General features: G+C 54.3%; 1 protein-coding gene across 4 annotated transcripts in view; it reads right to left on the reverse strand.

Annotated features, from left to right (window-relative positions):
* Positions 1 to 26,854, reverse strand: part of JPH3 (junctophilin 3) — a 159,691-nt gene that overhangs the window by 74,654 nt on the left and 58,183 nt on the right. For 3 of the 4 annotated variants that reach the window (XM_064581001.1, XM_064581002.1, XM_064581000.1), the window contains one exon: positions 16,158 to 16,246. Coding sequence is in view for 1 of the 4 variants with exons in the window: in XM_045890600.3 (XP_045746556.1) it covers positions 1,217 to 1,598 (382 nt within the window). In the remaining 3 variants the exon portion in view is untranslated. Of the gene's footprint in view, positions 1 to 1,216; positions 1,822 to 16,157; positions 16,247 to 26,854 lie in introns of those variants that run through there. The other variant, XM_045890600.3, reaches the window with a different exon arrangement.

Genomic DNA, 26,854 nt, shown 5'->3' on the forward strand with positions numbered 1-26,854 from the left:
CCAAAATAATAATTACTCTCCAGCCCTCCATCAGTCCTGGATGTGGCCGGGGCGCAGGTGTTTAGTGCCTGCTTCATGAGACGTGAAGGCAGCAAGCAGGCGGGAGAAGACCACACGTACGTTCATGATTTGCACGCCCGGCAGAAGCACACAAGTCACTGTTGTGCCCCACGCCTTCCCCAGGCATCCATGCCTGAGAAATTACCCAGAGGGGGGCACAGAGCCACTTCTGAGGCTAAGCTCCCAGATGGGGGAAGGGGGGCCTCTGGAGAGCAGGCCTGTTTGGGGTCTGGCTTCCAGGAACAGTAAATGCTCCGTGCCTCTCTCTTGCACAGAGGAGTGGACACTGGAGTGTCCGGGACAAGGGGGCATCTGCAAGCTGGCCAAGGCTCCGTGCACAGAAACCATCTTGCAGCCAGGGCAGACAGGCAGGCAGGCTCAGCACTGAATGTCGTGGCATGCTGGAATGAAGGCACAGAGCATTCCCTAAACTACCGGTGAAAATGATTCAGCCACTGGAAGGCAAGATTCCTGGGCTCTCGCTAAACAGATGGGCCTCCTCCTCCCTCCCTCTAGCAGCCTCTCTGGCTGCGCTAGCCCGTGTCCAACCACCTAGAAGTTTATTGCTGTGTTGTGTTGCTTTGGGTTTGTGTCCCTCTCCCAATCGCTCCCTTTCCATTGGCTTGGGTTGATCAGGACTAAGGGAGGCCCTTCAGCACCGCAGGAAAACAAGGAGCTGAGCTGGGGCCTGACTCCTGGAGGCCTAGCACCAAGGGAGCTCTACCAACAAGGGCAAGGGGCCCCCTCCCAGCTCCCATCTGCCCTTGGTGGGTCCCAGATGAGGCCCAGGGCCCGGGGCTCCGGGCCCAGTCTGGCCTTTCCAGCAGGTCTGTGGCCTGCGCTTGGATCATGCACTGACACTCTGCTCAGCCCCGCAGCTCTGGGCCTGGCTGTGCTCCCGGAAAGCCCCCAACACCCTTCAGCTGACACAGGGGTGCTGTCCCCCACCAGGCAGTGGGGCAACCTGTAGCCAGGGCAACTGTGGCCTCCAGGAAGCCCCAGGAAATGCCCCAGGTGCACACGGCCCCACTGGAGGGAGAAGCTCAACTTCCCCAGAGGTAAACAGAAGAGGCAAGAGAAGAAGGTGCCTCCACCGCCCAGCCTCCCCCCCCCCCCCCCCCCCCGGCCCCGGCCCGGCCACCCGGGTGGCACCTACCTCCATCTGAGTACGTCTCCGTGCCATAGCCGTCCTGCAGCCCGTTGCTCCAGGTGCCTTCATACTTGGCCCCGTTGCCCGTGCACTCCCGCACCCCGTAGCGCCCCTTAAATCCGTGCGTCCACTCGCCCTTGTACACCCACTTCCCCTTGCTCTCCAGGCCGATGCCGTGGCGCTTGCCCTGCGCCCAAGTGCCCTGGTACGTGTTGCCGCTGGGCCAGGTGTAGACGCCCAGCACCTCGAAGCCGTGGCTCCACGAGCCGGTGTATTCGCCTTGGCCCTTGGGGCCGGTGCAGACGCCATGGCCGTGCGCCTTGCCGTCCTCCCAGCCTCCACAGTAGGACCCTCCATCGTCAAAATTAAACCTACCCCCACTGGACATGCATGTAACTCGGTTTGCAAATCCCGCAAACGGTGAAAAAAAAAAAACCAAGGCGATCAACAAACCGGATTCTTGGTTGGCTGGCTGGCTGGCTGGTTTTGTTTTGCTTTTTTTTTTAAGGAAGAATGGAGAAAGCAAAAACCACAGCGCGCAGATCCCGGGCGGCGGGCGGCCGCGGCGCCGGCTTCGGCGGAATTTAAGTCAATCGGGGGCGATTATTCCTTTTCGAGCTGCGCCGCGGAGCCCGACCGGCGTCTCGCGCTCCCGCTGGAGACGGGACCGGAGGGGAGGAGGGAGGGGGAGGGGAGGGGGAGGGAGGGGGCAGGAGCAGGAGCGTCTGGTGCAAGCGGCTCCACCTCAGCGGCAAGTGCCCCTCGGAGGCGAGCCCGCCGGGCTGGCCGCGCAGGCCGGGGCGGGGACGGCGGGCGGCTCAGGCCCGGGGCGCAGCCCCCCACCTGCGGCTGCCGCGCTGCGGGCGCCCGAGGGAGGCGGCGGGGCCCGCGGGCGGCGGCGGCACGGGCGGCGGCGCGGGCGGCTGCACCATATTGGGGGCCGCGGGCCGGGCCGGGCGGCGGCGGCAGCAGCAATGCGGCGGGGCGGGCGGGCGGGCGGGCGGCGGCGGCGGCGTGCGCTCTGGGCCCGGCGCGCGCTCTCGGGCCGGCGCGGCGCGCGCCCGCACCCCACCCGCGCCCCCGCCCCGCGCGCCCCCGCGCGCCCCCGCCCCGGCCCCCGGCCTCGCGCGTCCCCCTGCGCGTCCCCGACCCGACCCTCCGCTCGCGCACCTCCCCACCCGCCCCGACCCAGTCCCCTGCTCGCGCGACTCCCGCCCGCTCGCCCCCGCGCCGGCTTCCCGCACACCCGCCCCGCCCGGACCTGCGCGGGCCCGAACTGGCCCCCTGCCCCGGGCGCGCGGGCAGGCTGGAGAGGGGCGCTGCTCCCCCACCCCGGTGGGGGACGCAGGGCGCGGGCGGGGACCCCGGGCGCCCGCCCTCCCGCACCCCCCACCCCGCGCTCCCGCCCGCCGGGCTTCTCCCTTGCCGGGCCGGCGTGTAAATAGGGGTCCAGACAGGTCGCCCCAGCCCCCCCTTTCCCGGGACTTAGATTTAAAGGGACAGGAACTGCCTAGCGGGAAGGCGCCCAGCACCCAGGGCGCTCTCCTCCTCCTCCTGGGAGCCTCGAGGTGAAGCCTGGCAGAGCAGGCCCCTGGCGTTCTGGGGCGCCCCTTGGGTTGCCCCTCTCCCACCCTGCGCCTCGCCCTTGGCGCCTGGCTCCTATCTGCGACACCTGTCCCTGGCTTGACTGGAGACGCTCTTGGCAGGCCACAGGTGGTTTTCCCTACGACAAATAATCTATCCTTCTTCCTCACGGGCAATTTTATGTCCACATGTGGGAGGAAGGGGGGAGAAAACATGTAGTTGGTGTATGTCCCCTCCCCATAAATTAACAGAAAGTCCGGCCACACGCACATGTCTTGAAGTAAAGACACCCAAATGCTGCTCCTTCCCTGCGCCCTGACCAACAGGTAGCCCCCAACTCCGGGAGCGGTTGCGCTTTGGGGAGCAGAGTGGGATCGTCACTAGGGCGTTACTAGGTCTTTCTCCATACATACTCTCCCCCCCACACACCCCATCCCCCCATGTGATGGTGTCTGATTCCTGGTCCGAGTATCCTGGGACCAATTTAAAATGCATTTCCTGGACCATAAATCCGCAGGCAGGAGCCGGGTTCTCGGCTCTCCGGGAACATGTTTGGCAAATGGCAACAGCGGAGTGCCGCTGGGGGAGGGGGGAGATTGCACAGGGTCCGGGCTAATTGCAGTGCCAGCCCGAGACTCCGCGGGCAGGGAGACAGGAATTGAAAGCCCGGCAGTCGAGCCTGAGATTTAGCCCAGGGAAGAGGTGTGACCTGAAGTCTCCCAATTAACCAGGGGCCGAGCTCACACCTTCTCCTGCCTGCATTGTTCCCATCTTTGGCTGAACAGGCTCTCACGGGAATACCAGCCCCTCTAGGACTCCCAGAGTTCAAGCTCAACTTCCTGTCTTGCTCTGGGCACCAAAGCCCCCTCCCTAAACTCCACTGGCCGGGAGAGCAGTTACCACCTTATCCACCCCACCTATGGAGGGATATTTAGGGAGTTTTCAGTTTTGCTTTGTGATTTGCAATATTCAAGGTGCCTTTTAGTTGGTGTCTGCCTCCCTGTGCTACCTGGAAGGTTTCTCTAAAGGCCTAGGGGTGGAATTGTTGGGTCAAGCACATCTTGAATTTAATAGAGATTAGAGCACTTTCTTTCTCCCCCCCCCCCCCGCAGTGCCCCGCCCTTCTGGCTCTCTGTGTTCTGGCCACCCCTTGGTATTATCAGACTTCCTACTATGTTTCCACTTATTTTATTTTGTTAATCTAGATGGGTAGGAAATAGTGTCTCAGGACTGTTTGGTGTAAATGAAAAATTATATATTGTGAATGTGTACACAAACCCGCCACTCCTCACAAGATTCAGGCTCAAATCCTGCCTCCAGAGCTGGCCAGCTGTGTGGTGTGGGCAGTCACTTACTACCTCTGAGCTCAGTTTTCTCATCTGTAAAATGGGCAGATATTAGTTCCCATAAATTGCCATGGAGATTCAAGGAGCTGACGTCCAGGGCATGGTAAGCACTGGAGAAGGGGAAACAGTGGTGTTATCAGGAGTCTAGCCCCTCCTCGAAGGTCGTGGATTCCTACAGGGGACGCCCCACTTTCGGCCTGCTCCCCCCAAACCTCACTGACATAAAATTGCCATTACCTTTACACTCTGCTCTTCCTTTCTTCCATTTCAGTCCCAACCTGGTTTTGGCTGATTCAGCAGCCCTTCTTCACACAAGCAGTGGATCACAACCGAGATCTTGTTGGAAAATGAGGACTTGAGGTTCCAGCAATTTCTGATCAGCACTCTGGCTGATACACACCTTCCCCCGGCAGTTACAAGGGACCCCTCCTCTAACCTCCCCCAGCCGACCCTCTCTCCTCTCCCACACATGGTCATATTAGCTTCAGCACTGATGGACTTTATCCTCCGAAATGCAGATATTAGAGGCATGCATTTTGTGCCATTTGTAAATCATTCTCCCATCACATATGGCGGGTGGTACTGATTTCATTTTGGAGGAAATTCTGTAAGGCTACAAACACAGTACCACCCAGCAATGTCAAAACAGAAACCAGAAGAAAAAAACAAAAAGTCATAGCACCATGCAGAATTTCATGGCTCTGGGCACCAGGCTCTGGGATGAGTGCCTCACCTCAGGGACCTCACCGGCATCCTCAGCTGACCTCAGCTTCCATACTCACCTGTCAGAAAGACCAGCTTGAGGGCTGCCTCTGTGAAGTGCCCAGTGGAAGGGAATGGAACGACGGACGGAGCAGGACTGCCGCCCAAGCCGACTGGTCTTCCAGGCTGGAAGCTTTCTGGCCTCTGCATGGGCACTGCCTCTCCCTTGCCTGCTTCCTCTCCCTGTGGCCCAGAAGTTTTCTGGTCTCAGCTGCAGAAAGGCTCCTGGGTTCCCCAGAGAAGGGATACCTCCACCCCACTGCTGAGTTTTGGACACTCCTCCTGCTGCTGAGTTTCGCCCAAGTGACGCAATGTGACTCCGAGGGTCAGGTAAATGGCAATACGACCTCTGCTCGTGCTCTCGGATGCTGGCGCTTGGAACTGAGTCACCATGCTATGGGGAAGCCCAAGCAGCCCACAGAGAGGCACACGGGGTCTGGAGAAACGGGGCTTCCGGCCCACATCCCCAGATGAACCCCCAGCAGCTCAAAAGTAGATCCTCAAGCTCTGGGCGGGTCACCCCAGCTATTGCCCCATGGAGCAGAGACCCCACCCGTGGAGCTTTCCTCACCATGCCTTGTCATGGTTTCAATTTTTAAAAAATGGAGGTATAATGCCATACGACAACATATTAGTTTCCGGTGCGCAACATAACGGGTTGATCTATGTGTGCACTGCAAAATGGTCCACACCTTAAGTCTAGGTAACACCCATCACCACACACAGTGACACAATATGTTTCTTACGATGAGAACTTTTCAGATCTATTCTCTTGGCAACTTTCAGATAGGCACTGCAGTATGAGTCACTGCCGTCACCATGCTGTTCATTAGATCTCTGTGACCTGTTTATTTTATAGCGGGAAGTTTGTACCTTTTGACTTTCACTCATTCAGCCCACCCCCACCCCACACCTGTGGCAACCACCAATCTGTTCTTTTATCTATGAGCTTTGTTTTGTTTTCTTTAGATTCCACATATAAGTGAGATCATACGGTATTTGTCTTTCTCTATCTGACTTATTTCACTTAGCATAATACCCCCAAGGTCCATCCCTGTTATTGCAAATGGCGAGGTTTCTTTTTTTATGGCTTAATAATATTCCATTATACACACACACACACACACACATATAATATATGCCACATTTTCTTCATCCATTCATCCATCAATGGATACTGGTTTCCATCATAGCTTCAGTTTCTGAACAAAATAAAGGACTGCTGTTATGTTAAGCCAGGCAGAGCTCATGCAAACTACTAAGCCAGGGGCCAAATGCTTGTTTTTAGGGACAAAGTTTGACTGGGACAACCGTGTCGCCCATGTATACACAGCCACAGACGGTTTCACACTACAGTGTCAGGGTTGAAGAGTTTTGACAGAAACCACATGGCCCATAAAGCCTATACTTCTCACCATCTTGTCCTTTACGAAGAAAGTGTGCCAAGCCCTGCGTCTTAGTCTGCTCAGGCTACCAAAACAAAATACCATAGACTGAGTGCCTTCCATCACGGGAAATTATTTCTCACAATACTGGAGGCTGAAAATCGAGCTCAGAGTGCCAACAAGGTCAGGTTTTGGGGAGAGCCATGTTCCTTCTCACTGTGTCCTCACATGGTGGGGGGGTTGGGGGTGGGGTGGGGAGGGAGAGAATGAGAAAACCCTCTGGTGACTCTTCTTATAAGGACACTAATCCAGTGGGATCAGGGTCCCACCCTTATGACCTCATTTAATTTTAATTACTTCCTTACCCCAAATACAGCCACACTGGAGGTTAGGGCTTTAATATATGAACTGAAGGACACAAACATTTAGTCCATAACACCTGTTTTAAGCCACTAGGTTTTGGGGTGGTTTGTTACAGAGCAGTAGCAACCAGAACAGACCATATGCTTCATGAGGATGGCTCTGTGTCCCTTTCTCCTCATCTGTAAAATGTCACCAACACAATTCCTACTTCCGAAGGCTGGGGCAAAGGTGACTAAGGTGTTTGGGGGTCCCTAGTGCCTCACTGGTCTTCAACAACTCATAGCTGTATTTCCTTGCCCTCTCTGGGGGTGGTCATTCCCAAGAATGAAGATCACCCCGAGGGTGCCGGAGGTGTCCCCCTGTCCTCTTCCCAGCCACCACTGCTCATCCTCTGATTTTAATGTTCCACCTGTCCATGCGTGCATGGACAAGAATACCATACCATACAATATGACAATTACTTGGAGGTGCCGTGAGATTGTGCCAGGACTCCTGATTCTCCCCAAACCAGAGGCAGAAAAAGATGCCAGCCGTGGGTGGGAGCAAAATCAGGAGTAGTCAGGATCATTGGATGTTGTTGGCCAATGTCTCTGTGCCAGACCTGGAATGCCTCATTTCATCTAAGTCTTGGCATGGCCCTTTGGGGTCCAGACTGTGACCATCTCTTCCTTCTTAAAGATGGCGAAACTGAGGCTCAGGCAGTTAAAGGAGGTAGCCCAAGGCCACATACAGCTAGCAAGTGCCAACCCCAGGGTTTGACCCCAGAAAGGTCAGGTGAACTTTGACAGAAACGTCCTCCTGGGCTGCAGTCTGCTGCCAGCACCCGGCCTTCAGACAGGCAGGCCATCCCCAGGGACTGATCCAGGAGACAGAGGAAGCCTTTGTTCTTGATTAGCTGCTGACCAGCTCCAGGGTCAAAAGTCTGCTAAGGAGAAAAGTTGAGGAAGCTAGTTTGAGCTTTGAAATTATACCCTAAGACACCCTGCTGGGAGTGTTTGTTCCTTATGCTGGAGCTGGCTCGATCCTGTCCTAGTCCCGGGCAATGCAGGGGTCACAGTGCTAACGGGAGTGCCAGTGGAGTGCCAGAGGTTAATTCACTTATTCCTCATAACAACTCCAAGAGATGTTGTTATCCCCACGCTACAGATGGAGAACCTGAGGCAGAGAACAGATAAATGAGTTGCCTAAGATAGGCAAGTAAATTCTCGAGGAATCAGATCTCCAAGCTTGCCATTCCAAGTTCATCCAAACTAACTGTCCTCTCCACCTGGAGTGCAGAAACCATCCTCCATAAGGATAGCCAGGGGTGCCTGCTTTGAGCTGGGCTCAGCGCCCCCAAATCCCTACCTCCCCCAAGACATATCAGCCCCAGGGTGGGCGCCACTTTACAGATGAGGAGCCAGAGCCTAGGGCAAATGAGCTAGCCTGCCAGTAAGTGGCTGTCTGGGTTCCTAGCAGGCACGTGGCCACCTGCTGGCCTGCAGCATCCCCTCCCACTGAGCCGCTAGACTCACGGTATCCGGAGCCAGCAGCAATAACAATGCAGGAATCGTGCCCTGTCGCTGCTCTTCCGGGGGCCCACCCCATGCAGGTACCAAGCACAGTGGTAACAGTAGCACCATGTGGTTCAAGACACAGAGCGTCTCTCTCATGTACCTCCTACCAATACTCCGCCCCCCCACACCACCACAGGGAACAGCTACGCTGACTTGTATCACCATAGATTAGTTCTGCCTTATCTTTGAGACTCACGTCCATGCACTCATACATTTGTATCCGGCTCCTTTCATTCAACATCACGTGTCAGATTCATCTGATGTGTTCATGTGTAACCGTGCTTTGTTCTTTTCGGTGCTGTGTAGTATTCCATTGCATGAATATACTACGAATTATTTCTCTCTTCTCTGTTGATGAACATGTGTGTTGTTTCCAGTTGGGGGTTATTTTGAATAACCTGGTACAAGCACTCTCTTATGTGTCTTCTGGCAGACACCCATCTCTAGAGCATACGCCTGGGAGGGAACTTCCTGGGGCCTAGGGTAGATGTATATTTAATTTTAGTATTTAGTTCTTGAAAGTGGTCCAGTCAATTTACAACCGCCCCCTCCCAGCAGAGGGTGAGCATTGCAGTTGCTCCATGTCCTCACCAACACTTGGTAATATCAGTGTTTTAAATTTTAGCCGATCCAGTGTATTGTAGTGGTATCTCATTGTGATTCTATTTTGCACTCCTGAAACACTTTGTAAATAAAGCAGTCTTCTCTTTTTACTTATAGATCACTACTTAATTTTTAATTTAATAGATATAAACATATCTATTTTTATTATTTATTTGTTGTATTTACTTTTATAGTCTCCTAGAAGTATCATAGGCTACTAATTTTCTATTTAGATTACTAATGTAAGGTTTTCTTTATAGATAAATCCATCCAAGTTAAAAAGAAAAAAGGAGGTGTGGGGGAGATCCATTTAAAGAGAGATATTATGCAACTAATAGACCAGCACAGGTGGGAATGTGGCAATTGTTGAAGAGATAGAGACCTCTCTGACCTTGAAGATAGAGGTGAAAGCAGGTTCTGGACAGAAGCCAAGAACCAGGAAGTCAGAACCCAAGTCTGTCCCTCATCCTGGGCCCCCCTGTCTCTCCTCTTGGCCCATCTGCTCTGTGTATCTGCTCTCTGCAGTCTACTGTACTCTGCTCTTTCCTTTGCCTCTCAGTCCAAACCCTGACAGTCAATAAACCAGACTCTATAGATCCAAATTCCTGGGAGACACTCCCCTGGGGTCATCTTGAGTCAGGCACTGATTCCTGACCATCAGCCATGGTCAGGGAGTGGGGACCTGCCTTGTGACAGCAGGAAGAACACATGATTGGCCTTTCCAGCACAAGTAGAGGAAGCATATCCAGAGGCAAAAATTGGGATGTTCCGTTGATGGGACAGATGATTTAAAATTGAGAATGGAAGAGCTTTGAAAAGCTATAGGCATAATTATACTTCCTTATTTGTCAAGATCTAGAGCTGTCTATGACCCCAGGGTCACTGTCACTGGCCGTTCAATTTCTAAGTGAAGATTATTATGAAAAAGAGAGAGGTGGAGGAAGGAAGGAAGAAATGGAAAAGGAAGATAATGTGAAGTGATTTGGATGAATTAGCAAGAAGAAAAAAAGAGAGGTTGTGGTGATGATGGTGGTGGTGATAATGGTGATGGTGATGATGGTGATGAGGATGGTGGTGATGATGATGATGATGGTGATGGTGGTGGTGATGAGGATGGTGGTGATGATGGTGACGGTGATGAGAATGGTGGCAATGATGATGATGTTAGTGATGGTGGTGGTGATGTTGGTGGTGATGATGATGATGATGAGGAAGGTGATGATGAGGATGATAGTGATGAGGATGGTGATGATGGTGATGGTGGTGATGATGAGGATGGTGGTGATGATGGTGGTGGTGATGTTGGTGGTGATGAGGAAGGTGATGATGAGGATGGTGGCGATGATGATGATGGTAGTGATGGTGGTGGTGATGTTGGTGGTGATGATGAGGAGGAGGAGGAAGGTGATGATAAGGATGATAGTGATGAGGATGGTGATGATGGTGATGGTGGTGATGATGAGGATGGTGGTGATGATGGTGATGTTGGTGGTGATGATGATGGTGGTGATGATGATGATGATGAGGAAGGTGATGATGATGGTGATGTTGGTGGTGATGATGATGGTGGTGATGATGATGGTGGTGATGAGGAAGGTGATGATGAGGATGGTGGCGATGATGATGATGATAGTAGTGATGGTGCTGGTGATGGTGGTGGTGATGATGATGATGATGAGGAAGGTGATGATGAGGATGATAGTGATGAGGATGGTGATGATGGTGATGGTGGTGATGATGAGGATGGTGGTGATGATGGTGATGGTGGTGATAATGTAGATGAGAGTGATAATGGTTACGATGCTGGGGATGGTAATTACGGTGATGGTGAGGATGATGGTAATGATGCTGATGACGGTTACATTTTTTTGCCTGAGTCTGTGTTGAGCACTTTACATTCACTATCACATTTCATCCTAAAACAATTTCATGAGCCTGTTACTATTGTTATCCTCATTTCACAGATGAGGAAACCTGAGGCTTAGACTGGTCAAGTCGCTTGCCCAAGTGGAAATGAACCCAGGCAGCTGACAGCAAAGCACGAGCATGTAACTACCATGTTCCTCTGTCTCAAGTGCATAAATGTCCCCTCACTGGGGAAGATGAGCTGTTGTCTGTGCTCAAGCCACATATTTGTACAATTTAATGAATGGTTATATAGCAAATGTCCAAGAACAATCAAGCACCAGGGCCCAGGACCGAACATTATTCACATCCCCAAAACCCGTTGTGTGCCTCTCCCCAGTCATAACTGTCTCCTCCCCTGAGACAGAACTGTTCATCTGAATTTCCGATCATCTTGTTTTCCCTTATAGCTTTACCCCCGTGAATGTGCATCCCTGCGCACTGCAGTTCAGTTCCGTCTGTCGTTGGACTTGTTGTGGCTGGATTTGGAAAATCCGTGTTCTTTTTTTGCCCAACAATGTGGTTGTGTGTCTCTAGGGTTCTTTGTCCCCTTCTCTGCACAATATTCCATGGTATGGATGCCCATTCCACTGTAACTGGACATTCGGGTTGTTTCCAGTTAGGGGCTATTGTCTGTGTATCCTGAAATGTGTGCACAGGAACACTTAGCATAAACCTCCCTCTCCAGGGATCCCCTGGCCCAGTGGGTGCCTCTTCTCTGGGCTTTGTCAGCTGCTGTGCTCCCCCCGTAACCACATATGTCCCTCTGCCAGGTAGCTGTCTTTTAATTCATGGCCTCATCCACGCACATGGGGTTGGGGGGTGCTGCCAGCTGCGACCCTGTCCAGTTCCTCTCGTCCCCACCCAGCACCCAGCACAGTGTCTGGCGCTAGGAATGCAATCATAGAATTCTGAGTAAATGATGAATGAGCAAAGGAATAAATGAATGAACTGTCAGCATTCCCTCAACACTTGCTGAATCGAAGTGCGTCACCGACGTGAATGCTGGAGTCCGGGGGTGCTGTTAGGACACAGCTGTGGCTGTGTCTGATCTGCATTTTGACCTTGTTTGACGCCTGCTGGTATCACCGACATGGCATGCGGGGACACAGTCTACTGGCGGAGGAGCGGGCGGAGGTTACAGAGGCAGTTGGTGCTTCGCACATCAAGACACCGAGAGAAACCCTTCCCAGATGGATTCCTTTCCTCAGCTCCTCCTCCTCCTCTGCTTCCCAGGGCTAATAAGTGTGATTAGACCTCCTCAGAAGGAGACAGCTAGTGGTGTCCTCAGGCCTTTTCCTTACCTACCCTGTATCCGATCTGTCCCTCCCCGGGAAGATAAGTGAGCTGGGCCGCGGCAGGTGGCTCCCGGATCTGCTCCTTCATCGAAGAGGAAGATGAAACTCATGGAGGGTGAACAAGGGCTGTGGACAGGGGGCTGAGCTCCCATACGTTGGGGGTGTATCTGAGGGTCCAAGCCAACGTGGAGAGGCTCAGAGGCGGGGGACACAAATCCAGAAGTCCCAGTCGTGGGTCAGAACCCTGGCTGGTGTAGATCAGCTTTGTTCCACACGCAGGCCAGGCCAGGTGCATTCACACCGTCCTATCAATGATAGGTTTCATCAGAGCCCACTGGCCTGCAGATCACGTCCAGCCTCCTTAACACAGTTTACAAGGCCTCCCTGACCGGCACCCACCAACCCCTCCACCTCCCCAGGCTCTACTCCGTACATCCTGCTCCTCTTCCTCACCCTGCCCCAGCTGGTTCCACCCTGGCAAGTCCTGCTCCCCTTCCTCCTGCACTCTTGTATGGCTCAGCTTAGTGACTGCTTCTTCCAGGGGGCCGGCCTGACCCCCTCCCCGTCCAAGGCCAGGCGGGTGCTCCCAAAATACCTTGGACCTTCTGAATCGTAGCACCTGGCACACTCTATGGTCCAGGCTTGTTTCCTCAGCACCATTCTCTGCTGGATGATTAAGAGCAGACACCAAAGCTGCTGGATTGATATTCTATCCCAATTCAGGGTCTGGACACAGCAGGGGCTCAGTAAATATGTTCTGGGTGACTGAATGAATAAGGTGATCAAGTATTTGCATAGCATCATAAGATGACTCAGAGGTAACCAGGTGTGGGGAGAGCTTCTTCCCTCTTCCAGCTCGGTCCCCCAACCTCGCCTTCCCTATAGACAAGCCAGGAGGGCCTCCCTCTCCGTCTCTCAAGTGGTTACCTCCTGAGCCAACTCAAGCCTGCAATGGGTATAGATAGGGTTGCTCAGGATCCATTACCCCCTAGTCAGGCAAAAGCATTCAGACCACTCCCCGATTCTCAGCCTGGGTGTTGGGCTGATGACCTGTTTTAGCCCCTGAATCAGGCAGAACCTGAAGCCAGCCTGTGTTTGAATTTACTCACTTACTGATGTACAGAAGCTAACAAATTCCCTTTTTGCTTATATCACTCTGAGCTGGTTTCCAGGCATTTGCAAAAGGATTTTTTTTAAACAGCTTTATTGAGATATAATTCACATGCCATATAATACATACATTTAAAGTGTATAAATCAGTGTTTTTAGTACAATCATAAAGTTGGGAACTACCACCACAGTGTAATTTTGCCTTTTTATCACCCCCAAAAGGAACCTCGAGCTATTACCAGCCACTCCCGGTTCCTCCCTCCCCCAGCCCCTGGAAAGTATGAATCTGCTTTCTGTCTCAAAGGATTTGCCGACTCTGGACATTTCATATAAATAGAACCATCCAAGAGGGGCCATTTGTGACTGTCTTCTTTCATTGAACCCAGTGTCCTCACGGTTCATCCATATCATGGCAGGTGTCAGACTACCTTTCTCTTTACATCTGAGTCATATTCCATCGTGTGGATGGACCATATTTGGTGTATCTGTTCCTCACATGATGGACATTTGGGTTGTTTCTACTTTGGGGTCCTGTGAATGATGCTGCGGTGCACATTTGTGTTCAAGCCTTCGTGTGCATATATGTCTTCACTTCTTGTGGGTGTACAGCTAGGGATGACGTTGCTGGGTCATGTGGTGGCTCTGTTTCACCTTCTGAGGAGTCACCGGTCCGCTCTGGTGCTTAGTGATGAGGAGCATCTCCAGGTGTGCTTACCGGCCTCTCCTATGTCTTCTTTTGGGGCGATAGGTATTTGAACCTTTTCCCCTTTTCTAAATGTGTGCTTTTAGGGGCACCTGGGTGGTGCAGTCATTGAGCGTCTGCCTTTGGCTCAGGTCATGATCCCAGGGTCCTGGGATCGAGTCTCACATGGGGCTCCCTGCTCAGCAGGAGTCCTGCTTCTCCCTCTCCCACTCCCCCTGCTTGTGTCCCCTCTCTTGCTCTCTCTCTGTCAAATAAGTAAATAAAATATTTAAAAAAAAATAAATGTGTGCTTTTTTTTTTTAAAGATTTATTTATTTATTTGAGAGAGCGAGAATGAGAGAGAGAGAGTACATGAGAGGGGGGAGGGTTAGAGGGAGAAGCAGGCTCCTCACTGAGCAGGGAGCCCGATGTGGGACTCGATCTAGGGACTCCAGGATCATGACCTGAGCCGAAGGCAGTCGCCCAACCAACTGAGCCACCCAGGCGCCCCTAAATGTGTGCTTTTATTGTGAGTTGTAGGAGTTCTTTATATAGTCTGGATACAAACCCCTTATCAGATAGATGATTTGCAAAAAATGTCTTCCTTTCTGTGAGTTGTCTTTACACTGTCTTCACAGCATCTTTCGTTGTAACACAAAAGCTTTTGATTTTGGTGAAGTCCAGTGTATCTATTTTTCTTTTTGTAACTTGTGCTTTTGGTGTCATTGCTAAGAAAGAATCTTAACATGCCCACCTTCCCTGAGAGGACTGCTCCCCCTCAAGAGTCTGCCCTGCCCTCTGTCCCCCTGGCCTGCCTCCCAATGAGAACCTGAAGACGGGGGGTGTGTCTGAACCCACCATGTCAGTGTCGCCTGCTCCCACAACAGCGTGTTCTCAGTGAGAGCACATCTCGGGCACCTGGGGAGACCAGGTTCTGAGCCACACACTCCTGCCCCCACGGTGGCCAGAGAAAATGGACATTCAAGGACTTCCAGAAGGAGGTAGGCGACAAGGAAGGGAGCCAATCATGGAGCGTGAGTGTGAGTCACCCTCCACCCCTTTGGGGCTGAAGACCCTGGAGTTTGCTTGAATCAGGTAGCTCTCCCGGCCCATTGCAGCAGCTGTGAGCTCCATCCACCCCAAACAACATTCAGGCCTCCAACCAGCAGGAGCCAATCTCTGCCCTTTGCTAACTGAAGAGCTGACCATGTTCACTTCTTTCTGTGCCCTGCTCCCTCCCCACCCACCTTCCTGCCTCCAAAACATAGACCCTTCACCCTGAACAATTAACAGCTTGCTCAACATTCACTCAAGAAACCCAAGGCTAGAGCTGGGGACACACAGAGAAAGAAACAGGCATGGTCTTTGTCCACGTGGCCAGAAAGCTATCACACTGTAGAAGCCGACACATTCTACTGACAAATGGCAATTAGGTTTGGGTGATAAGCAGTTATGTCACTGAAGGAATCCCCTAATCGAATGAAGAACTGCCCAAATAAAGGACTTCCAGAGGCCTGGAGTGGACTCAGAAGGTGTGTGCTCTGTCCTAACCTTGCCCCACAGCACCGGTGTGGCGTTGGGCAGGTCACTCAGCCTCTCTGAGCCTCAGCGTCCCCCCTGTCCCGGGCACAGGGGGAGGTGGTGACAATCTCTCTGTTTATGAAGAGCTATGTCCCAAGACCTGGCCTCGGCATTGCCCAGGGACTGTGCAACGACAGCCCCCCGTGGGAGGCACCCCCAGGAGAGGAGACAAACACCTCCGAGTGGGAGAGGCAGGGTGAGAGAGCGGTGGTTGTCACCCCAGCCCCACCCCCTCGCCCTGCGGAGGGGCCTCGGCTCTGGGAAAATGAGACGAAGCTCCCTGCCAGAAAGGGTTGGGGACCCCTGAACTACAGCTTTCTTCTTTGCAGAGCAGCTGTTAAGAATGTGCTTCGATGGGCGCCTGGGTGGCTCAGTTGGTTAAGCGAGTGCCTTCGGCTCAGGTCATGATCCCGGAGTCCCGGGATCGAGTCCCATGTCGGGCTCCCTGCTCAGCAGGGAGTCTGCTTCTCCCTCTGACCCTCCTCCCTCTCGTGCTTTCTGTCTCTCATTCTCTCTCTCGCAAATAAATAAAAAATCTAAAAAAAAAAAAAAAAGAATGTGCTTCGTTCAAATCATAGCCATCACACTTACTATACATGTTCCGGGAAATGCAGAAAAGCACGCACAAGCAATGAAAGTCCTCATTATGCTGTTGCCCAGCACATACACAGTTAACGACTTATTTCCTTCAAGTTGTTTTCTTCGGGGCACAGTTAACACGGATATATTTTACAAAATCAGCGTCATACTGAAAAGGCTGTTTTGTACTTACTTTTTCTTCAGTTAGCAATATGTCCCAGACATTTTCCCATCTCATTAAAGGGTCTTCTACAGCCCAACTTCCTGGTTGCTGGTGTTCGTCTGTGGACATTAATAACAGCAAATGCTTACACACATGTGTAGTTTATATCGTGCTTTAGAGCCTTGTCATGTCCCCCTTGTGTTCATATGTTCTCAGTGCTCTTCATATGCAATCTCATTTAATCCTCACACCTGTGTGAACGAAGTATCCTATTAAGACCCATTTTACAGAGGAGAAGGCTGAGGCGCAGAGAAGTAAGGCCACTTGCCCAGGGTCACACAGCTGCTAAGTGGCGAGGCCAGGATTTGAACCCAGGAGTCTGGCTCCAGGGTCCACTTGGCCTCTGATGTGCCCTCATCGTGAGCACAAATGGGACAGGGATGGCACTGGGGGGTGAGGGCAGGCTGCCTCCTCTTCAGAGCTCTGGAAGCCTCCCGAGAGGGGGCAGGAAGACTGGCCGACTCTGCGCCCAAGCGTGTAACTGATGCTGGGCTGTCTGTGCCCCCACCGCACTGTTCCCAGGAGCCTGCGGTGAGGAAGGTGGCTGCACCTGTCTCTGTGGACCCATGTGCCCTCCTACACCTGGGAGAAGCGCTGCAGACCCATTGGACACAGAGCTCGCATCAGTTTTAGCAACAATTCCCCACCCCTTTGGTCCCAAGCATTGTGTTCTAGAACGAGGACCGCCCCGGCCTGCCTGTGGCGATGCTGGCCTACATCACTGCAGACAGGGGCTTCACTGGTCCATGGAAACCAGCGATTCCAGTAGCAGCCTCAACAGCAGGAGCCAGGTCACAGGCCTCAGCTGGCAGAACAGGCACCCCTTCCCCTGGGAAGCCACATGAGCCCCGGGGCTCCGGGACTTTTTAAGAGGGCAGGAAGACGGGAGGAAAGCATAGGCTTCAGGCCAGTGTGGAGGGGTGTTGTTCAAGTGTCCACAAGAGTCCCCCAAACTAGGGAGTAGGACACCCAGTTCTATAGACAGACTGCATCCTACGTGGCCAGCCCCCAGGGTGGGAGATGCATCGTCCTGCCCCTCCCGAATACATAAAGTCACTCGCACATGCAGGCATCGGGCTGCTGAGTGGGACGGGCGAACGGTCTGCAGGCGACCGTCTGACCTTAATTCCTAACCCTGCCATGTCCTGGCTGGGCCACTCTGGCCTCCTTAGCTTCGGAAGCCTCAGAGAGCCACACCCCAGGGTTGCTGCGAAGATGGAACGGGACATCCACGGTAAGCGCTTTGTCACTAGATCAAACATTTCCATGTGTACACCCCGATCGCTTCCGTTGAATAAATCCCAAAGTGCGCAAGGGCCAGGTCAAAGGGCACCTGCACTCTGCAAAACTGCTGCTGCCACCTGATGGTCCCCTTTGTCACAGTGCTGCTCAACCTTCCACAGCACCAAAATCACCTGGACGCTCATGAAAAAGCAGACACTGGTTCGGCGGGCTGGGCGAGGCCTGAGCTCTGCATTTCTCCTCCCAGCGGAGGGGTCCCCATGTGTCCACGGGTTCTCTGCCACTTCCCGTCCACGGGAAGCCTACTGCTCAATGGGGCCGGCAGACCCCAGCCCCAGGCGGGGTGTTAACGGTCAGCTGCATTGGCTGTGGGGGCTGGAGAAGGCTGGTTCTTGGCATGCCGCCTGCGTCCGGCACAGCTCGTGCCCACCCCGCAGAGCCCGAACCTCTGCCTTTGGCCGCGAGCCCAGCCTGGCCGTTTCTGCAGCCAATTTCTGCGAATCTAATCCGCCCAGAGAGGATTAGAGAGTCCGGCTCTCTGCACCAAGGCCAGGCGGCGGGGGTCCAGCCCTGTGCGTGGAGGGTCTTTCCTGCAGCCCCTAGGCCTGCGGGCTTCGGTCCCTGCAGCGAGCAAGTTGAGAGAGGACGGCAGGCCGAGGGAGACCCCATCTGGACGGGAGTGGCCGTGCAGCAGGCTCTCTCCACTGCAAACCCCAGCAATGGGGAACCAGAGACTGTGTACATGCGTGGGGGTTTCCGCTCTACCCCCAAGAGGCTGCCAATGCCTGTGCTTTCCTTGCGTTGGGGTTGGGAGAGGGGAGAAGCAAACAAATAAATAAATTCAATCCTGGTAAAAGTTGGGGGGAGGGCACAGAACACTTAAGAGTGTTTTGCTTTCCATGCGAACCATATGAAATTGCTGATTTGGGCCATTTTTGCCCTCCAGAAAGGCAGTTTCAGACGGTTCAGTGTTAATGCTCAGCGCAAAATCGGGGTTGTTTTTATAAGCTCCCGCGTTCTTGGGACACACAAAACTGGTATATTTGCACACCCTCACATATCTCACACATATTGCTGACCACAGGTGCCATATTTCATGGAATCTGAGATGCCACCAAGTATCAGGTGCTCTGGGTCCCTCTGTCCCTCTGGCAGCCAAGGAATTCCAGACAGTGCTCCTATTTCCTCTTTCCAGCATAACAGGGCTGCTGTGCCTCATGGTACACTTCCCAGAGCCACATGCCTGTGAGGGATGATGAGCTAACATGGGGGATGAGGCCCCTCATGGGCCTGGTGTCTGTCTGTGTCAGTGGGGGCCATCCTCTTCCTCTCTTCTCTCCCACCAAGACTCTGAGGGTCAGCCCCAGGGAAGAGCAGCAGGGTGGGTGCGGAGGGGGCCAGACCAAGGGCTCCGTGCCCCAGAGAATGCTAACCCAGGGGTGGGGCTCCCAGGAGACAAAGATGCTAATATGCTAATACATAGCCAGATTACTGTCTCACCTGGCCCCGGCCTCCCAGAATCGGGAGTTGAGAACTTCCCAGGGGTCACTGTGCTGAATCCACACTGGAGAAACAGGGAGGACCCCCACCCAAAGCTGTGTTCGGATGTCAAGAGTGATGAGACACACACAGGCTCCGAGGGTAGGAACAGGTTGTTACTCCTGTAACGAGGCTTTCTGGGGAGAGCAAGGCAGCTCCCCAATTGCTCCAGAATGGCTGGAAGGAGCAGGGGAAGGAGGCTGGCCTGGGGTCTTCCTGTGGTTGGATGATGGGGCCAGGGGGAGGGTTCCTCCGCTCAGAAAGGAGCTGTGGGCTGCGAACCTACTGTAGCACCGAAGGACGGAGCAGCTGGGCTTTTTCCCAGCCGGCCCGGCCACAGGGCCGCGGGGCACAGGGAACCGGGGTTAACCACTGCCAGCATCTCGGATGGAGTCAGACGCCAGCACATGTCGGCTCGCCTGCTTCCCGGCTCGGAGACACTCGGGGACACGCGTGGCAGGCATGCGTGTGCGCACATGCACAAATGCACGGGGAGCATGACGACCCCTGCGAGTCTCCAGCATGTTAGTGTCTGTGGGGGTGTATTCAAGCCACCCCTCCCAGAGCATCCTCATAGCGGCTCCTTTGTCAACATACACTCAAGATTCCAAACGATGAATAGTTCAGCATGTACCAGACGCCCATGTAGCACCACCCAGATCGAACAAATGTTAATTTTTTCGTATTTGCTTTGAATGTTTCTTAAGGAGATCAAAGTTAGAGTTGACGTGCTCTCTCCTCTCCCTCTCTCCCCCTCTCCCTCTCTCCTTTTCTCAGCTCGCTCACTCTGGGAAGCCGGCTGCCAGGTTGGGAGCCACCCTATGGAGAGACATAGCAAGGAGTAAAGGCCTCCTGTGAACAGCCAGCGAGGACCTGGGGCCTGTCGACAACCACAGTTATCTTGGAAGTGGACACTTCTGCCCCAGTTAGAGCTCCACATGACCCCCTGACCTCAACCACACGAGACATCAGGAGCCAGAAAACTCAGGCAGCTCCCAGATTCCTGACCCACCAAAAGAAGGAGCTAATACATGTGTGTTGTTTTAAGCCCCTGAGTTTGGGGGCATTTGTTATGCATCTGTGGGTAACTAATACACCCATTGGCATCACTCAGAGGCTGGGTGCTAGGACACAGATGGACTTGGGCATCCACCTGGCCCCACCACCAACAGTCTCAAAGCGTCTGTTCCTCGTAGTATCCTGGCATTGGATGGGGTGGTGATGAGCCAGGAACCACCAGTGTGGACCCCTGACCCAGCATGCTGAGCTGTGCCCCGGAGGGCTGAACCCGGGCAGCATGTCTCTATGAGTCCTGGGGGCAAATGCCTTCCTCCTGGTCCCCCTCCGGGTCCTCCAGCCCACCTTCTCAGCCAGTTCCCTTACAGTCCGACCATCTGACCCTCTAGGGACTAACACCACGGAATGAACTCAGACCAGCTCTGATCTGCAGCTCAATCGCCTGGCCCAGCTTCCTTCCCAATGTCACTTCTGACGCAGAACCCAGCAGTCCTTGCCACAGAAGGTGTTTGGAGTTTTGCCCCCAAGTCAAGAGGTTCTGCAGTCAGACAGACTGGGTTTCCAATCTCCTCCCACCATCTCTGTCCCCGAGGCTCCTTCTGGAAAGTGGGCTCCATCATCAGGCCTATCTCCAGGACGACGGAGGATCGAGGCAGACGAGGAGGGCCAGCGCTCAGCAGAGAGCCCTCAGCGAACATGCTGTGTGGGTGTCATGCCTTTATTAACACGGTGACGGGAGGTGCTCGGCAGCCCAGCCCTGGGGGAGGCCTGGGGCCTGTGGCTGAGCCTGGCTTCCGCGGGAGGCCTGGGTGGGGTGTGGTGGGGCGAGGCAGGGGAGGCGCTCCCGAGCAGGGACGGTCCCTCCCGTGTCCCACGGGGCCTTCTGTAGGCTCCATATGGAAACACGCTGCCTCCCACCCCCTGCTAACTCTATTTTTTCTTTCTTTTTTTATTGAGGTAAAATTCACACAACATAAAATTAACTGTTTAAAGTGAACAATCCAGTGGCATTTAGTACATGCACGGAGCTGTGGCAACTGTCATCACAATCTAGTTCCAGAACATTCCATCACCCCAAAGGAAACCTGCCCCCTCCCCCAGCCCCTGGCAACTACGAATCTACTTCCTGTCTGTACAGATTTGCGTCTTCTGGACGTTTCCTATAAAAGGAAACAAACGCTATGGGACCTTCTGAGGCAGGCTCCTTTCACGTCGGAAACATTTTCGGGGTGCATCTGCACTGCAGCCTGCGTCAGAGTGCCATCCCTCTCTGTGGCTGAGGAACATGGCATTGTATGGGTAGACACCCTTGCTTGTCCATTCCTCGATGGGTGGAGGTTTGTTTGTCGGCACGTTTTGACTGTCGTGAATAATGGCGCTGTGAACACTCATTCACCGGTTTTCGTGTGGACCTATGGTTTCAGTTCTCCTGGGGAGATACCTGGGTGTGGACCCCCTGGGACTGTTTGCTTTTGAGAACCCCACCCCCCACCTGCCCGCTCCCACCATGCTCTCAGCGCGCTGAGAGCTCATGATTGCGCTCTCTCCAGGGGTCATTTCCACGGGACTTTGGGGAAAGATCTGCATGGGGGTCTGTGAGCCCCATGTGAGCAGGGGGGGCTTGCTCACCCCACATCCAGGCCTGGTGCATGGAGATATGCAGGGACACCTGTTAATGTGAGAATGGACTGCAGGTAGGAGCCGACGGGCGAGCAGAGACGTTGACGGGAAGCCCGAGAAGTCCGGCGCAGGCAACTCGGCAGATGCGGCGCACATTCAGGTGGGCTCGGGGTGGGCTCGGGGTGGGCTCGGGGTGGGCTGAGGTGCTGGTGCTTACGCGCAGGTTGTGCACAGGGGCAGCTCCTACTGAATACACTACATCCTACGCTGGCCCCAAGGACAAGAGTGGGATGGCATCCTAGTGCGGTTAGAATTAACACGTCTGTGTCCCTCCTTCCACCCCCCACTGCCCCCCAGATCTTCTAGCATCACCTCCAGATTGACTGAACCCACTGGAATCCTGGCTCAGGGTCCGTTCCCGGAACCCGGTCTAGGACGGTAGGTGTGCCCTCTGGTCCGGTTGAGGACCAGCCTTGCCATTAGGAGGGATGCCTGATCATTTACAGTAAGGACTAGCCAGAATCAAGGGCTTTCCCGAGGCTGCTGCATTAGGCACCGTGACGCTCTGGTTCCACGGGGCTGCCCGGGGCTACACCGCCTCCCCCGGAAGACACAGGTCAGGTGGGACCAGGGGAGGAAAGTGAGACGCCCCCCTCAGAGTCCTGCAGTGCAGGCTCACACCCAGGGGGCAGCACCCCCTTGTCCTGAGAGTAGATGACGCCCTGTGGACACAGGTGTGCACACGTGTGAGCACGTACATGCGTGTGCCCGTGGTGAACACACATGTGTACGTGTGTATCCGCATGTCTTGCACGTGTGGCTGTGTGCATGCATATGTATCTGCATGCGTGTAGTGTGCCTGAGTATACATGGGCACGTAGGTGAGTGTATGTGTGTTGCTGTGTGTCGCATGTATTTGTGTGTACGTGTGCCTAAGTGAATTGTGCGTGTGTGCGTGTGTTGGCACACCTCACAATAGCTACTGAGCACTTGTCGTAGGCCCAACATAACCCTTGGGGCTTTACATGTAGTAACCCATTTAAACTGCACAACCCTTTGGGGTCAGTCCTACCATTATCCCCATTTTGCAGATGGGGAAACTGAGGCTCAGGGAGGCCACACAGCTGGTAGATGTGGAACCGGGATGCAAGAGCAGACAGCCTGAGTCTGGAACCCACACTCTGAACCTCTAGGGAAGGTACTCGATGACGTAAATCTATCTTCCCCTCCGAGCTACGGATCAGTGATGCTCCTTCCTTCTGTGCTGGCTTCTTCGCAGCCAAGGAGAACAAGAAATCCCAGAGCATACCTGGTACGTGTGCTCACTTTACAATCGAGAGGAAGGGCTCCAGGGAGAGATGCGATGCCCCCCCACCCCGCAAGCTCACGGGGCCCTCGGTGACAGGTGTGGCTCCAGACCCGCCCAGAGCCTGGCGGTCCCAGAGGAGAGGCGGACCCCGCATGTCCGCCAGACTGCAGGACCTCCTCCAGCCCAGGCCGCACAAGCTGTGTCCTTTCTCTGACGGCCGCCAGGACCCACTCTGTCCCGCTGAGGTGAGCCTCTGCCCATGGCACGCCGAGCCGTGCTCACTCCCCAGGGCACCTGCTGCCTGACCCCTTGTTCTTCCGGCGGGTGGGTTCCCCTTCTCACCTCACTGCCAGTGTTAGTGGGAAGGAAAAGGGCCAGCAGAGCCCAAAGCCTCGGGGTGGTGCCTCTGGAGCATACGCTTAGCCCACGCAGAGGAGCGAGACGCAGAGGAGCGAGGCTGCTCCCTCCTGGCTTCAGGCCTCGTCTGCCCGCCAGGGTCGGATCATGGGACTGGAGAAGGACGTCACCTGTGGCGACAGCTGCCCACACTCCCCGCCCCCCCCCCCACTCTGGCCGCCAGACAGGCTGGCCTTGGCCAGAAATGATATGATCTGAAGCTGTTCCTGAACCAGAAACCCGAGGACCGTGCCGTTTGATTCTCCTTGCAATCAACTTGCTTCTCCCCCCTGCTTTGATTTTTCAAAAATGTGTTTCACCATGTAATATATATGCATTGCAGAAAAATGGGAAAATGTAAATAAGCATCAGGAGGAATTGAAAACCCCCCAAGTCCGCTGCACAGTGAGGAGGTGAACCGCCCTGATCTACGCACACAGCGGTCGCACTCCTGGCAGGAAGGCCGGCTCAGGGGCTCCGTGATCACTGCCGAGCTCCCAACGGGACTAACTAAAGTTTGGTGGCACTGGAAGCCGGGGTGGCGGCCACTGGGTGGAGGAGCAGGGCCCGGCAGGGAGGCTGCACCTTTGTGCTCCTTTGACTTATGACGTATGTTCAGCAATGTGTTGACCAAATGGACACTCGCCCTTTCTATTCCCAGGGATTGCCGCTATTCACCTTTGTGGGTCCCCTGACAGACCTTCTCGCGTGTGTTTTTCTCGTGGGAAGATAAAACCCACTGTGCCTGCCGTGTTTTCACTGGTCAGATGGCGGGCGCGCTGTCCTGCCACGAGCCCCCCCCCCGCCGCCGGAGGCCCCCTGCTGCGTCGTTGAGGGAGGGGAGCAGCGAGCAGGCAGCAACAGTACCCTCCTGCTCTTCCCCTGGCTCTTTCCCCCGGTCTTTGCAAACATCTTCCCAATCAAGAAATCACACCTGTGCCTACGTATCAGGGAGCCTCCAACCCAGGGAAACGCCCAGTAGGATCCTCCAAATTGGTTTCTGTCCAACCTGAATATAGAAATGTTTTGGATGTCAAAGAAGTCGTCACAGGAATGCTATTGAAATCTAATCCGTTAGTTAAATTAGAAATGCAATTTTAGATCATAAATAAGGCCACAGAGAACATGTGGGGAGGCGCCTGGGTGACTCAGGCGGAGAAGCGTCTGCCTTCGGCTCAGGGTGTGATCTCAGGGTCCTGGGATCGAGCCCCGCATCGGGCTCCCTGCTCGGTGGGGAGTCGGCTTCTCCCTCTCCCTCTGCCCTTCCCCCTGCTTGTGCTTTCTCTCTCTGTGTCACACTCTCTCTCAAATAAATAAATAAAACTTAAAAAACATAAATTAACAAACAAAACAAAATAAGAACACGTGGTGGAGGCCGGCGAGTTGTCTAGCCCACAGCTCCCCTCTCCCTCCCGGGGACACACGTACCATCCACCCCGGCAGGTAGTGCAGGCACACAGGTTCGGTTGGCAGGACTCCGGCAGTCACATCGTGCACCACTCCCAGCCTGGCCTCAGAAACCTCCTGAGGCCAGCCTTCCCCAGCTCGCAGCCCACGTGTTGCCCGGACGCTGAATCCAGCCCAGGATGCTGACACCCCGGGGACGGTGGACCCACCACATGACGGGCCCTCGCCCCCCGAAGACCACTTGCCAGACACCCAACCACGACTGAGGTGAGAAAGAAAAAAGGCACGGCTCACTGCACACGAACGTCTCAGTGTTGGGGGCGGTGCTGGACCCGCTCTAACTCCACACGTCAGTTTACAGGTAGAGCTTCCTCCGCATCATGTCTCCAGACTCACGGTGTATGTCGCCAACATGACAGCCACGCCGTGAGCCTTCACGCTCCGTTCCCCAGGCGCGGCATCTTGCTCTGTCTTCCCGTTCTGAGGCTGGGATCCACTCCGGGGCTGTTGATGATCCCTTCACCAAGACACACGTCTCCGCTGACGGAATATGAGGGCGGTGTTCTCCCAAGTCCACTTGCAGGTCTCGATGCCTGGTCTTCACCACCTCGGCGCTCGCAGGATTTCTTTCGAAAGAGACTGCTACAAGGCTTATTCACTGTGGCCCCTACACTTGGGAGGTCCTCCCCACAGAAGATTGGCTAAACCCATGTCTGTGTCCTCTTTCATTGTTTTCCTCCTGTTACCCCCAAAAGGGCCTCAGTTGAAGTCATTTCAGAAGAAGGGTTTTTGTCCAAATAAATGTGCTGGTTCCAAATAAAATAATTGAAAGACTGACCTGTAAATATGCAATTATTAGGTGACTTTACTTTTAACCTGCTATGTTTTATTTGTATTATTATTTACTCTTTAGTTTGGGGATTTCCAAACACATACAAAAGTAGGGTGGAGTGAATAATGGACACTCACGTGCCCACCACCCTTGGGACAATCTAACACTGTCTGCCCTCCAGAAGACGAGGGGGCCCTTCTCGGAGTCAGTTCAAGAAGAAGCTGTTAAGTAGCTGAGGTCCAGGAGGGAGAAGCGCCTTTCCCTCCTCCTTTGTCCTGTCATAGGCAGCTCAGGGCATTGCCAACTTTTCCTAGGAAGGGCCAGACAGTAACTATTTGCGGTTTTGCAGATAAACGGTCTCTGCGGCACCTACGGGGCTCTGGGCCCTGGGGTTGCTATGTTCCAATAAAACTTTATTTACAAAACCTGGCAGTGGCTCGATTTGACCTGTGGGCCGTCGTTTGCCAATCCTGATAGAGCCCATCTCAACTTAGAGAAACACAAGTGTCCACCTCGGTTCAGCTCCTTCAACCATCAGCGACAAAAGACCCCACAGCCAAGAGCTTGAGCACTAGGCCGTGCTGGGGTTTGAATCTCCAAGTGGGCCTTGGAGCTTAACTAGGGGTGTGAGCCTGGGCAAGTTAGTAAGTCCTCTAGGCCTGGTTGGTGAAAGGGCCTTTGTAAGCGTCCCTGCCTCTGGGCAGAGTCGTGGGAGTGACCAGCTGACCTGGGTCGGGGGCTTAGCCCAGAGGCTGCCACGGGCTACCCGAGGGCCACTGTCATTAAAACGGGGGCATGACAGGTAGCCGGGAACATGTGCTTCTGAGCATGAGGGAGGTGGCCCGGAGGGAGGCAGAGGTAATTAATAAATCAGGCCCGTTGGGGGCAGCAGGGGTTTGCGCTGAGAGCAGGTAGGAGGAAGCCGACAGAGGGCTGCTGGTCCTTCTCCGTGTGAGTGGCTCTTTTTTCTAAGGCCGTCTCTCCCACTTGACTATGCTGTCCATGCCGCCAGGGACAAGGCGAATTTTACTCTAGCCCCCCAAGTGCAGGCTGCACCTCTGATCACTGGGACAAACAACCTCCTTCCAGAAACTTCCAGCTCGGCCCCTAGGGGAGGCAGCGCCCACTGCATTGGGCAATCCACTAGGCCTCAGGGGTGCTGGCTAGGGTGCATCAACCAAACAGCCCACTCTGTGCCTCCCCATCCCCTCCCCCCCAATGACGGTGCCCAGCTGGAAGCCAGAGTGGGTAGAGACCACAGTGGTCACCCAGGCCAGGGTCTCCCAGGGCCACCTGTGCCCCCAG

The sequence above is a fragment of the Mirounga angustirostris genome, unplaced genomic scaffold (genome assembly GCF_029215605.1).
Source record: "Mirounga angustirostris isolate CCGP_5_RB_7025 unplaced genomic scaffold, mMirAng1.0.hap1 SCAF_16, whole genome shotgun sequence".
NCBI classification, from domain to species: Eukaryota; Metazoa; Chordata; class Mammalia; order Carnivora; family Phocidae; genus Mirounga; species Mirounga angustirostris.